At 41.8% G+C, this 12,662-nt stretch overlaps 1 protein-coding gene across 1 annotated transcript in view; it reads left to right on the forward strand.

Annotated features, from left to right (window-relative positions):
- GUCY2F (guanylate cyclase 2F, retinal) overlaps positions 1-12,662 on the forward strand; it is a 188,000-nt gene that overhangs the window by 128,664 nt on the left and 46,674 nt on the right. Inside the window, 2 exon segments of the mRNA XM_090264055.1 lie at positions 7,514-7,663; positions 10,627-10,764. Of these exon segments, the coding sequence (XP_090120181.1) occupies positions 7,514-7,663; positions 10,627-10,764 (288 nt within the window).

Here is a 12,662-nt window from a genome sequence, read left to right on the forward strand (position 1 = left end):
TAGTTTTCTTTCTTTGTTGTGTGTTGACCTGGTTTTTGGATTAGGGTAATACTGGCTTCATAGAAAGAGTTTGGGATTTTTCCCTCTTCTTGGATTTTTTGGAATAGTTTGAGGAGGGTAGGAGTTAGTTCTTCCCTAAATGTTTTGTAAAATTCACCTGTGAGGCCATCCGGTCCAGGGCTTTTGTGTGCAGGGAGATTTTGGATTACTGTTTCAATTTCCTTCTTTGTTATTGGTCTGTTGAGACTTTCTACTTCTTCTTGATTCAGTTTTGGAAGGTTATATGTTTCTAGAAATTTGTCCATTTCCTCTAGGTTGTCAAATTTCCTGCCATATAGTTGTTTGTAGTAATTTCTTACAATCCTTTGTATTTCTGTGGTATCAGTCATGATTTCTCCTCTTTCATTTCTGATTTCGTTTATTTGGGTCTTCTCTCTTTTTTTCTTGATTATACTGGCTAGAGGCTTGTCGATTTTGTTTATTTTTTCGAAGAACCAGCTCCCAGATTTGTTGATTTTTTGGATTGTTTGCTTAGTCTCTATGTCATTTAATTCTGCTCTGATCTTGATGATTTCCTTCCTTCCTCTTGCCCTAGGCTCTTTTTGTTGTTGTTCTAGTTCTTGTAGCTTTAGGATTAGAGTTTATATTTGAGATTCTTCTATCCTTTTCAAATACGTCTGTATTGCTATGAACTTCCCTCTTAGGACTGCTTTTGCTGTGTCCCATAGGTTTTGGACTGTTGTGTGTTCATTATCATTAGTTTCCAGGAATTTCTTGATTTCTTCTTTGATGTCATTGTTAACCCATTCATTACTTAATAGCGTGTTATTCATTCTCCATGAGTTTGGGTGTCTTTGATTTTTTCCTGTGAGGTTGATTTTTAGTTTCAAGACATTGTGGTCTGAAAAGATGCTTGATATGATTTCAATTTTCTGGAATTTGTTGAGGCTTGTTTTGTGTCCTATTATGTGGTCTATCTTTGAACATGCCCCATGTGCCTTTGAAAAGAATGTATGTTTTGCTTCTTTGGGGTGAAAAGTTCTATATGTATCAGTTAAGTCCATGTGGTTTAGTGTGTTGTTCAATGCCTGTCTATCCTTGGTGTTTCTTTGCTTTGATGATCTGTCTATTGTTGATAATGGTGTGTTGAAGTCCCCTACTATGAGTGTGTTGTTGTTAATATCCTTCTTGTGGTCTTCTAATATTTGCTTTCTGCATTTGCGTGCTTCTATGTGGGGTACATATATGTTTATCAGAGTTATAACTTCTTGATGGATTGTTTTTTTAAGTATTATGAAATGTCCTTCTTTGTCTCTTTTTATTGCCTTTGCTTTGAAATCCGTTTTGTCTGATATGAGGACTGCTACCCCAGTTTTCTTTTGAGGTCCATTTGCTTGGAATATTTTTCTATATTCCTTTACTTTCAGTCTATGGAAATCTTTTGTTTTGAGGTGTATTTCTTGTAGACAGCAAATACGTGGGTCCTGTTTTCTTATTTATTCTGTTATCCTATGTCTTTTAATTGGAGCATTTAATCCACTTACAGTTAAGGTTATTACTGACATGTATTTATTGATTTCCCTTTGTACCTCTGTTCCTCTACTCTTTTTTTTTTTCTCTTCCTTTTTTCTTAGAACATTCCCTTTAGCATCTCTTGCAATACTGGTTTGGTGGAGATGTATTCTTTTAGTTTTCTCTTGTCTGAAAAACTCCTTATTTCGCCTTCCATTTTTAATGAGAGCCTTGCCGGGTAGAGTATTTTTGGTGTTAGGCCTTTGTTTTTCATTGCTTGAAATATTTTTGACCATTCCCTTCTGGCTTGTAGAGTTTCTGTTGAGAAATCGGTCGATAGCCTTATTGGAGCTCCCTTGTATGTTATTTGCTATTTTTCTCTTGCTGCTTTTAGGATTCTCTCTTTGTCTTGGAATGTTGCCATTTTAACTATGATGTGCCTTGGAGTGGGTTTTTTTGGGTTCCTCTTTATTGAAACTCTCTGTGCTTCCTTGACTTGCATAATAACTTTTTCTCTCATCAGGTTCGGAAAATTTTCTGTCACTATTTCTCCTATCAGTTTTTCTATTCCTTTTTCTTCTGATCCCTCTTTAATTCCAATGACTCTGATATTGTTCTTCCTTATATTATCCTGTAATTCCCTTACCTCTTCTTCATACTTTTTCAATCTTTTTTTCATTTTGCTGCATCGTCTTAGAATTTTTTTCTACATTATCTTCTAACTCACTAATTAGATCCTCTGCTTCGTTTAGTCTGCTTTTGACTGATTCTACTGTGTTTTTTCAGTTCAGAGATTGCATTTTTCATTTCTTCCTGGTTCTTGTTGATAGTTTCTATGTCTCTTTTTATGCTGGTGTAGTTCTCTGTAAGTTCCCTGTAATTTTCTTGGAACTGTTGGTAGCTTCCTTGTAGGTTGTCATAGTTGTTTTTGATGTTGTCAAGCATATTGAGCTTCTTCACCATCATTGTTTTGAATTCCGTGTCTGACATTTGGGCTATGTCTATTCCATCTACCTCTCTTTCTGTGGATTCCTCTTTTCTTTTCATTGAGAGGTTGTTTCTGCGTCTTACCATGTTGAATTCTTCTTGTTTATGTTTGTTTTTTGGGTTTGTCTGCTTTGACTTTCCACCTTTGTGATATGAGATTCTTTAAAGGAGATCTGGGGGTTTCAGTGGTGCAGTCTCTTTGATCTCCTGAGCCTGTTATTCTTGGGGTACCCTTTATGTCGTTTGTTTATGCTGTCAGGTTATATTTCAGATGCTCTTTGTTAGGATCTTTCTTCTGGCTAGTTGATTGATAGTCACTCTATCCACTTTGTCTTGAGTTCTTTTGTGGAGATGTCAGTTCAGCCTTTGTGTGTCGTCTTGTTTTTCTGTGTCCACAGCTGGTCTAATGTGGCGGGTCAGAGGTTCCTGTTCCTTGCAGCAGTGGTGTGCTCCTGCACGGCACGTTCCTTTGGTGCCTGTTGAAGCTAGCCGTGGTGCCCTTGTATGCACGCCTGTGAGTGTGCAAGGGAGCCCGAGAGCTTGCCTCAGACCTGCCACACCGCGTTCCAGGAGTTGGTCTCTCCCCTGCCAGTGCTGGGCCCAGGACACTCGTGCACAGTGGAAGTGAGCGATTGGCGCCTATTGAAGCAGGCGAGGAGCTTTTGCGCTCGTGTGAGCCCCTGCATACACAAGGCTGTCAGAGAGCATGCCTCAGGCCTGCCGCTCCACGCTCAGGGAGTTGGTCTCTTGCCTCCCAGTGCTGGGCCCCAGACACTTGTGCTCAGTAGAAGTGAGTGTCTGTGAGTCGCTGCTGCCTGCTGTTCCCCCCACTGCAGCCGCCCGCCATTCCCGCAGCCGCCCGGGCGGGCACAAACAGAGCCTGAGCAAGTGCTCTGTACTCCAGCCTGGCACTCTGGCCTCGCGCCCATTGGAGCTGGCGAGGGGGAACTGCACACAGTCTTCTGCATGTCCAGTGGGCCCTCCCTGTGCCCGTTGGGGCACTGATCTTATATCTGTTGGGGTGTGTCTGAGGGGCAACTGGACACGTGGTCCTGCGCACCTGGGCCAGTGAATGAAGGCACTTCCCTATGCGTGCTGTTCTACCCAAGGGGAGGGTTGGGGAGTGGGCGAGCACACTTCTGCGCCTGCACTCCTCAAGAATGTCCTATCAACCCAAACTTTCCCCCCCTCTCCGCAGTTCACAAGAGAAAAACACAAAGGAAAGATTACGTTTTCACTTGCACAGCAGCACATTGCCTCCTAACTTCCAGCGCCAATGCTACCTGGTCGAGTCCCTTCTCTGCCAGTGGGCAGAGATTTGCTTTCCTCCTGACTCCCCTCTGGGGAAACCTGTGGTCGCCATAAAGCCTTTGTGTTCTTCCAGCTGCATCTCGGGCAGCCACCCCAGTCAGGAATCCCATTTTGTCCCTTTTTCCTCCGCTATCCTCACTAAACAGGTTGTTCCCAGATGGTTTTTCTCTAATCCAGCAGTGCCAAGGTTCGACTCCTGCCAGTGTCCAGCTGATCACTGAGATGTTCTGTCTACAATTAGTCCAAACTACAGACGGGTCTTGGGAGACTGAGAGCGCAGCCTCCCCTCACTCCTCTGCCATCTTCCTCCCAATTGTTCTCAATCCATTCTTCACACACTGCAGCCACGAGTTTCCTAAACTGCAAATCTGATCATGTTACAGCTGTGCCAAAATTCATTGAATGACTTCCAATTCCTCTTAGGAGAAAGTTCAAATTCTTTTACACGGCTTATGAGCTCTGTGTGATCTGGGCCTTGTAAACCTCCCTCCATCTCTATGCTCCAGCAGTGAGTGAACTCCTTCCAGCTGTTTATTTACACCAGGCACTCTCTTACTTCTAGACCTTCACGTATGTTGTATCTATTGCTTAGGAGAGTCTTTCCTTCCCAATTTGTTATAGACTCATTTGATTCTGACTAAAGTCTACTCTTTCTTTAGGGCTCAACATAAATACCACTTATTCAAGAGGCTTTCTATGAGCCCTTATGCTGGGCTAAGTTCTTCTCTTTATGATCTTTTAGGGCTTTGGACTTTGTTGTAATACCACACTTTGTTGATATCATGTGTTTAACTAGCTGTCTTTTTTCCTTATTTAAACTAAAATCTCTGTGAAGGCAAGAAACAGGTTTACTTCCCTTAGCACTTTTCACTACCTGACAGGATAAATGTTTGTTGCATCAATGAATAAGTGAAATAAAGTGAAATCACTAGCTGTTCCCTGCCTTAGATGACAGGGTTAATATAATCTTATAACTGAAAAGCTCTTGGAAATCATTTGGCTAAACTTTCATTTATAGTTGGGGAAATTAAAGTTCAGAAAGGTGAGCTAATGAGTGACCAAGCTGAGATTTTAAACCCAGTTCTCTTTACTTCCAGCTCTATGTTCTTTTGCACTGTATCATACTGACTATCCAAAGGTGAGTTTTGTCACCACAGAAAGGCTCAGAGTTAGTACTGCCTCCAGCAGATTAAAAAACAAAACAAAACAGGTGAAGGTAATTTTTCTAGTTTTCCTAAGGGTTCACATATGGTAAGTAGTGGCTCTTACTTGGCTCTGGAGTAGAGATGGGGAAATGGGGGTAGGTTGTAAGTGTATTCATTATTGTCTACTCTCAATTATATAAGTATAGTGCAGATAGAGCCTCATTTTAGCCATTAACAACATACATGTAAGTGCTCTCTGAAAGTACTATTTAGTAATGATTGTATTTAATAATTCAGCTTTTACCAGAGAGTTTTCTCCTCTTTTCCCTTCTTGTGCTTTTAAATGTGTAGAGAAAGAGGATGCCAGGAAGAAGGAGCCACATACCATTTTCCCTGCTCCCAAATATTCCCCATGCCCTCCCCCTAAAGCCATATGCTTGAAATCCCATAGTCAGAAATGTATTCCTTTTATTAAGGTATCATTTAATCTTTTCCATTTTATTTGTAAATATCAGTCCACTTAGGCAAGGAGATATAAGGGCAAAATCACTATAAAGAGTATTTTAGAGACTTTCATGGAGGTAGGGGTGTGGAGGAGACAAAGGCTGGGGACACCTGGAGAACAAAGAGAAAAATGAATATATGATTAAAGGTAGGCGTAGAATTCCCTGTTCTACCATTTTGATTAAGATTGGCTTAAACTAAGAAGTTTCAGGGTGAGTTTCTCTTTCCTGGGTTTCACTAACAAATGAAAATAATTGACCTTTTACCCTCCTTCCTGCTTCATAAGAGCTTATCCCCTGGACTCCTTTCCCAATACCCCAAATTTAACAAGATGAAAAGTAAGCCACTGCTTTCCCCCCTGTCAACCTCACCCTCAGCAGACACTCTTCTTCAGCTTCCCTATCTGGCTACAAATTTCTTCCCTTCTCAGAATATGTTGAGCCTATTCCCAGCCCTGTAACTTCCTTCTCCATTGTAGCCTTCCCATGTTCCTGCTTCCGCCCCTGCTGCTGCCAACCCCACCGCCATTCAGGCCCCTTTCACCTCTCTTCTAGATCTTCCTGTAATAACTTCCTAGCTGGTCTCCCTGAGTCCAGCCTCTCTCATTCTTCTGTCGAGCTTGTGCAGTTTGCCAGATTTATCTTCCTGAACATGGTTTTCATCAAATCCCTCTCCAACTCTTGCACCCCTACTGCCTTTTGTATTCACTCCAAATGCCTTCATTTGGCTCACAGGGCCTCTCACCTCTGCCCTCATTCTTCCAACCACCCTCCCTCCCCCACTTCATCAACCCCATTTCTCATAGCTCATTATTTCTTAACAGAACCATTCTTTTCAGCCAAGCTAATCTGCTTACCACCACCTCCACCTGCAATTTACCCCTTTCTACCTCTTGTTTTTTTACATGTACTGTTCTTTCTCCCAGCAAAACCTTTACCCTTTCAGCTCTAGGAAACTGCATCCTCAATCATCTTAACAAGCTACTTTAAGATTTAACTTTTCCAGAAAGCCTTTCTGGATTAAGCTGACCAGCTCAGTTTTTAATTTGTTTGAACTTTATAAAATTGTCAATATTTAGCCATTTTGGCCTATGTATAGAAACAGCAATTTTATATGGTTCAATATAAAACACTCTCTTCAACTTTTGACTATTCTATTTGTATTGTTAATGTGTATTGTTAATGTGTATTTCTTTATGTATTGCTCAAAAAATTTCTGAGTCTCTGACTGCCATAGCACTTTGAAAACATAAATAATATTTTTTTTTACCTTGATGGGGACTGAAATGAAGCAATGTACACCATGGGTAGTCAAATTTGGCTTTTAATATATTCGTTTTCCTACACTATATGGTTGTCTTCTTCACTATCTCTCTTGTATTGCAGTTAGGAGTACACATGTCTGTCTTACCAACTGCTCTGGGAACTCTGCAAGGGCAAAGGCAAGACCTAATTCATCTCAACCACCTCCTCTGTGCCTAGCATTGTGCCTGGTACATGGTAGACCATCAATAAATATTTGCAGAACTGAATTGAAGGATTTGCTATACCTTTTTGCTCTGCAAAGAACAGAGGAGGCCTGGGGATCCTCTTATCCTTTTACAGAAGACCTGGAGAAAGCAACATATGAATAAATCCCTGAGCTGGTCCAGCACAATCAAATTACTAGATACATAAGATCTCAGCAAACAGTAAATCCATGGCAACTAGTCTGGAAGTGCACTCACCTTTCCCTGGAAGCCTGCCGATTGCTACTGGCAGGCTCAAGAGAGCAAGAAAACAAGTGCCAGATAGTTTTTCTACTTAGAGCTTCTCTGCCCTTCCCCACACATCTGCTGTGTCTGCCTGCATTATCCTGGGGTAGGGAGAGTATCCTTTCTTTGTGTCTCATTACTTAGGTTCATAGATTCAGACCCTGGGAAGATGCCAGCATGCTGGTCTATCTAATAAAAATATAAAGCAGTCAATGGACTAGCACCCTTGGAGCCCTTGAGGGCATAGCACAAGATGTCAATTAATCCTCCCTGCATTCTTTACACAATGCTTTCTTTTCAGAGTTGCTGCGGATGGCCCCTGAACTACTGAGAGCCCCCAGAGGCAGGAGGTTAGTTTCTTTTGCAAGAGATGTCTATAGCTTTGCCATCATCATGCAAGAAGTGATAGTCCAGGGAACCCCATTCTGCATGATGGATCTGCCTGCTGAAGGTAAGCAAGAGGTGAGAAAAGGACACTGGGGGCTCATCATGACCTAGATTATCAGGCCAACCCAAGATGTTGTGATTTGCCAGAAGAGTAAACACAGCTATTTGTTTGTGCTAACTGCATGCTAGTCTGAAAGCAGCCTGTGTTGTGTGCAGCTGGGACTTGCATTTGAAAGAAATTCTCCCACCCAAGAAGCTGGTCCCTTTCTAAACTGTGACATAAGCCAAGGACCTACAAGACCTATGTCAGTCCTTTATTTTAGCAGCCCCCTCTACTCCTCTGAGACACCCCTACCAGATATTTCAGTATCCCTCATGATGCTCCTGGATGGCAAAGTCCTCCCATACTTTTCCTGTGGCATGCCACAGGCTTTTGTTCTCATCTCCAATTGGTTATCAGCAAAATGAGTGGTAAAATCAGTGGACAAAAGTTTGAGGAGAAGCAGGATATTTGCATATTCTAAAAGTACGAACATACTAACTTTATTAGTGAAAGATCCTGCAGACATTACCTTAACCAAGTGATCAAGACATATCAATATCATGTACCCCCTGACATGATGCACTGAGAAGGGCACAAGTCCACGTCTGGGATATTCTTGCCAAAAATGCATAGCCTCAATATAACTGGGAAAACACCAGACTCACCCTAATTGAGAGGCATTCTGCAAAATAACTGGCCAGTACTCATCAAAAGTATCAAAGTCATATAAGACAGGGAAAGAATGAGGAATCATTACAGAGTGGAGGAGACTGAGAAACAATTAAATCCAATATGAGATCTTGAATTGGAGTGCAGGACAGGGAAAGAATCTTAGGGGGAAACTGATGAAATTCAAATAAAGACTCTAGACTAGTAACATTGATAATATTGTACCAATATTCATTTCCTTTGTACTACGGTGATATAAGTTACTAACATTAGGGGAAACTGAGTGAAGAGTATACAGGCAATTGTACTATTTTTACAACTTTCATAGAAGCCTAAATTTATTTCAAAATAAATAATTTTAAAAATATGAACAAAACAAACAAAAAAAACCCCACAAAATACTTAGCTATCCTTTGCCACATTTAGAGTCCCATATCATTCTTCTACTCAAAGCTCCCCAACTGTTCCCTACCACTTGTTAAATGAAGCACATGTTTATCACATGACATACAAGGGTCTTTAAAATCGGGCCCCTAAGCACCTCTCCAGGTTTATCTTCTTTCACTCCCCACACTCCACCTAAATCCCATGACAGGCAGTGCTCTAAAATCTCTGTGGTCTCTCCCACCTGTGTCTTCACACAGGTGGTTAACAGTACCTGGAATGACCTTTCCTTCTCCCCACCTTGCTTCATCCATATTGTGTCACCTCCTCTTGGAAGCCTTATCTGACCCCTTCAGTGTGAATTAGGTGGTCCTTCTGTGTTCACCTGTGTGTTTGTCTGCTAGAGCATGTATATGTTGATCACTGTTTATTTCCTCAGTTGGACTATGAGATCCTCAAGGGTGTAAATTATGCTTGACTTAAGTAAAGAGGTGACTCATTCAACTTGATGATGTTCTGAAAAAGGGACAAGGACTGCATCTGCTAGAGAGTAGATGAGGCAGTCGCACATCAAAGGGTTGATTCACATGAAATCTATTGCACTGAGAGAACAGGGTGCTGTGATATAGAAACCGTTATTGGTATAGGCCAACCTGGGTTAAAAGAGCAAAGGGTGTGATGTCACAGGGAGCTGAGAAGTCAGAGGCAACAGATGAAATTCTTTCATGGGGATAAGGGGACATTTATTATGGTCTGAAGCAGCACTGTGGTAGTGTTACATCCAATGGGAAGGGCACACTGGTGGGGCAAGCAAGGTTTAGTTTGTAATGAGGATGTTAGAATTGGGGTTGTGAAGAGAAGACTGAGGATAAAAAATGAGCTGAAATGATAGTCAGGGCTTGGATTTTATCTTATGAATTATAAGAAGTCATGAATGGGTTTTAGGCAGGAAAGTGACATGGCCAAATTCATGTTTTAGGAATGGTTTGGAGAAGGCTAGGCTGGAAACAGACCAATTTGAGACTAGTGCAGGTTGCTGGGGGCATTGAAGGCTAATCATTTTCTCCTACTTCCATGGAGATTTCTCCCTTTGTAAAATAATTAATCTGACTGAGCTAAACCTCTGGTCACTAATGGCTGTTTTGTCTGAATTGGTAGTTTAAAACTTCCAGTTGAGGTATGAGGCATTTGTAAGAAGGACAACGTAGTAGACTGAGCTTGCCTGGGATCAAATTTGAATTCTGTTCACTTACTACCCATGTAACTTTGAGTAAGTTACTCTCTCAGTGCCTCAGTTTTCCCTTTTTAGAAATGAAGAGTTCCTACCTCATCTATCTATGATGAGAAGCAAGTGAAACAATGCATACAAAGTGCTCACTCAGCCCATAGTCTCATAAATATTCCACCAAAAGTGGAGTTCAAAGACCAGCAACCAAGAGCATCCCCATGAGGTCCTGGACTAGGTACTGTATTTCTTAATTCTCTCTCTTTTAAGGGCCAGGAGAGCCCATAGCCTGGACCTGATCTAGGCTTGGGCCTTAAGGGAGTGGGGTTGTAATTATGTCTACTGTGGGGACTAAAAGACTTAGATGATTTGGGGATGAGTGAAGGGAGTCATATCATTGAAATTATAGTTTTATGATTGAAATCAGATAGACCACAAACAAAACCTAGCAGAAACAGGATAAAGCTGTGCCTAAATGGTAACAATAGTTCAATTGATTGATATTTTTACCCCATCCTCAACTGACTGATGTAACCTTTGCTCAGATACAATCTATATTCTTGTTACCTAAGGAGAAAGCAAGGAGAAGGGGCTTTCAGTGATTTCTCCTTGCCAACAACTTTCTTGGCTAAAAGTCACTTATCTTTTCTAAATCTTGGTGCTTTTCTGATGATTTGTTGACCTTTGTCTTCTTGCTTTTGGACAGAAACCATAGGCAGACTTAAGAAGCCTCCTCCTGTGCACATACCAGTGGTTCCTCCTAAGCACACCTCTCTAGAATATCTCCAGCTGATGAAGCAGTGCTGGAGTGAAGCTTCAGAACAACGACCAACTTTAAAAAAAATAAGTTATTTATTTATTTGTTTGTTTATTTATTTTTAGAGAAAGGGGAAAGGAGAAAGAGAGGGAGATAAACATCACTGTGTGGTTGCCTCTCACTCGCGCCCCCAACTGGAGACCTGATGTAAAACCTAGTCATGTGCCCTGACTGGGAATTGAACCAGTGACACTTGGTTCACAGGCCGATGCTCAATCCACTGAGCCACAGCAGCCAGGGCTCCAACTTTTGATTAAATATTTAACCAGGTAAGGACTGTGTGAATCTTAGCACTGCCCGTTAGCCATCCTAAACCCAGCTTATCCCAGACTAACTCCTTGGTTTGTCATATTGTGGAAGAAACCTCTGCCAAAAGAAAAAGGCACTCCTTTTGGGGAAGTAGTCGCTTGGAGACCTTTGATGCTAGAACATCCCAGAACATCCTCAAGGAGCACATGGGTTGGTTTTTGTGCTCCTCTGTATCTGACCTTCTGTTTCAGACCATCCACAATCTGACCTAGCCAACCTTTCATTGGTGAAATTGAACTATCAGGCATGTACAAGGTACTAGCATTGAGAATGTTACAAGATGGGTATCATGGAATAGATGGGGATCCTTATACAGCTATGATTGCTTTGAAGATTAAAGAGAACTCTGATGAGTATATTATTTAAGCAATGTCAGGTTATTTTTGGAAGGTCAAGAAAAATATGGGGTGTTTGAAACGGAGTTCAATATTGGAGAAAATGTGGACTTCCAGCCAAGATGGAGGCCTAGACTGACACGCTCCATCTCCCTCCACAACTAAGAAGGACTACAACTACCGCAAAACCAGAAATAATCAGAAGTTCCAGAAAATAAAGCTACATGGAAGTCCAGCATAAGAAGTTATAAATAAGTGATGCTCATCCAGACTAGTAGGAGGGGCGAAGCCAGGGCAGAGAGGTCATGCTGTGCTGGCGATGGCATCTGCAGTGATGGGCGGCAGAACTGCGGTAAGCACAGATGCCCATATTTAAAGGGAGGTGAGAAGCACCTGGGAGGACCCTTCACTGCAGACCAAACCCATTAGCTCACGATTCCAACACTGGGGAAGGCAGACCCCCATTGCCTTGGACAGTAAAGCCCAGAGGGTGTGGGGATGGAGGAGGAGGCTCCCAGTCTCTCAGCGGAGAGAGAATGGCAGGAATCCACCTTAGACTCCTGCACCCACACAAAGCTCCACAGTGTGGTGAGAAGGGTTGCCTGCTAGTGACAAGTGTACAGGGCTCCAGCCCCTATAGCATAGGAGGTGTGATAGCTCTGCCCAGGAAGCAAAAAACTGCCAGGATGGAAGGGATAATGATAGAGATCCCAATTACACAGCTGACCAGAAAGCAAATACATGAATTAATGGACGAACAGATAGATAACCTTTCTGAGGCTCAGTTCAGAACTATAGTTATAAGACAGCTTACAGAAATAACAGCGGGACTTAATCAAGACGGGGAAGGAATGAAGGCTAGTCCTGCTGAAATGAATGAAAACACATAAGAAACAAGTGGTAAGAGAAGGAAAACCAGGGACCAAATCAACAAATCGAAACAGGGAAGGAACAAATAGTCAACCAGTGCAGAAAGAATAAACAAAAAGTGAGGAAAACGAGGAGAAGCTCAGAAACCTCTGGGACAACTATAAGAGAGCAAACATCTGAATTATAGGTTGCCAGAAGGTGAAAAAGAGCAACTAGAAATTGAAAAATTATGTGAAAAAATAATAAGCAGAATTTCTCTAATTTGGGGAAGGAAATAGACTTACAGGTTCAGGAAGCACAGAGAGTCCAAATAAACTGGACCCAGGAAGAACCACACCAAGACACATTATAAACAAAATGTCAAAAATTAAAGATAAAGAGAGAGTCTTAAAAGCAGCAAGAGAGAAGAAA

Source organism: Furipterus horrens, unplaced genomic scaffold (assembly GCF_987537825.1).
Source record: "Furipterus horrens unplaced genomic scaffold, mFurHor1.1.pri manual_scaffold_17, whole genome shotgun sequence".
Taxonomy (NCBI): domain Eukaryota; kingdom Metazoa; phylum Chordata; class Mammalia; order Chiroptera; family Furipteridae; genus Furipterus; species Furipterus horrens.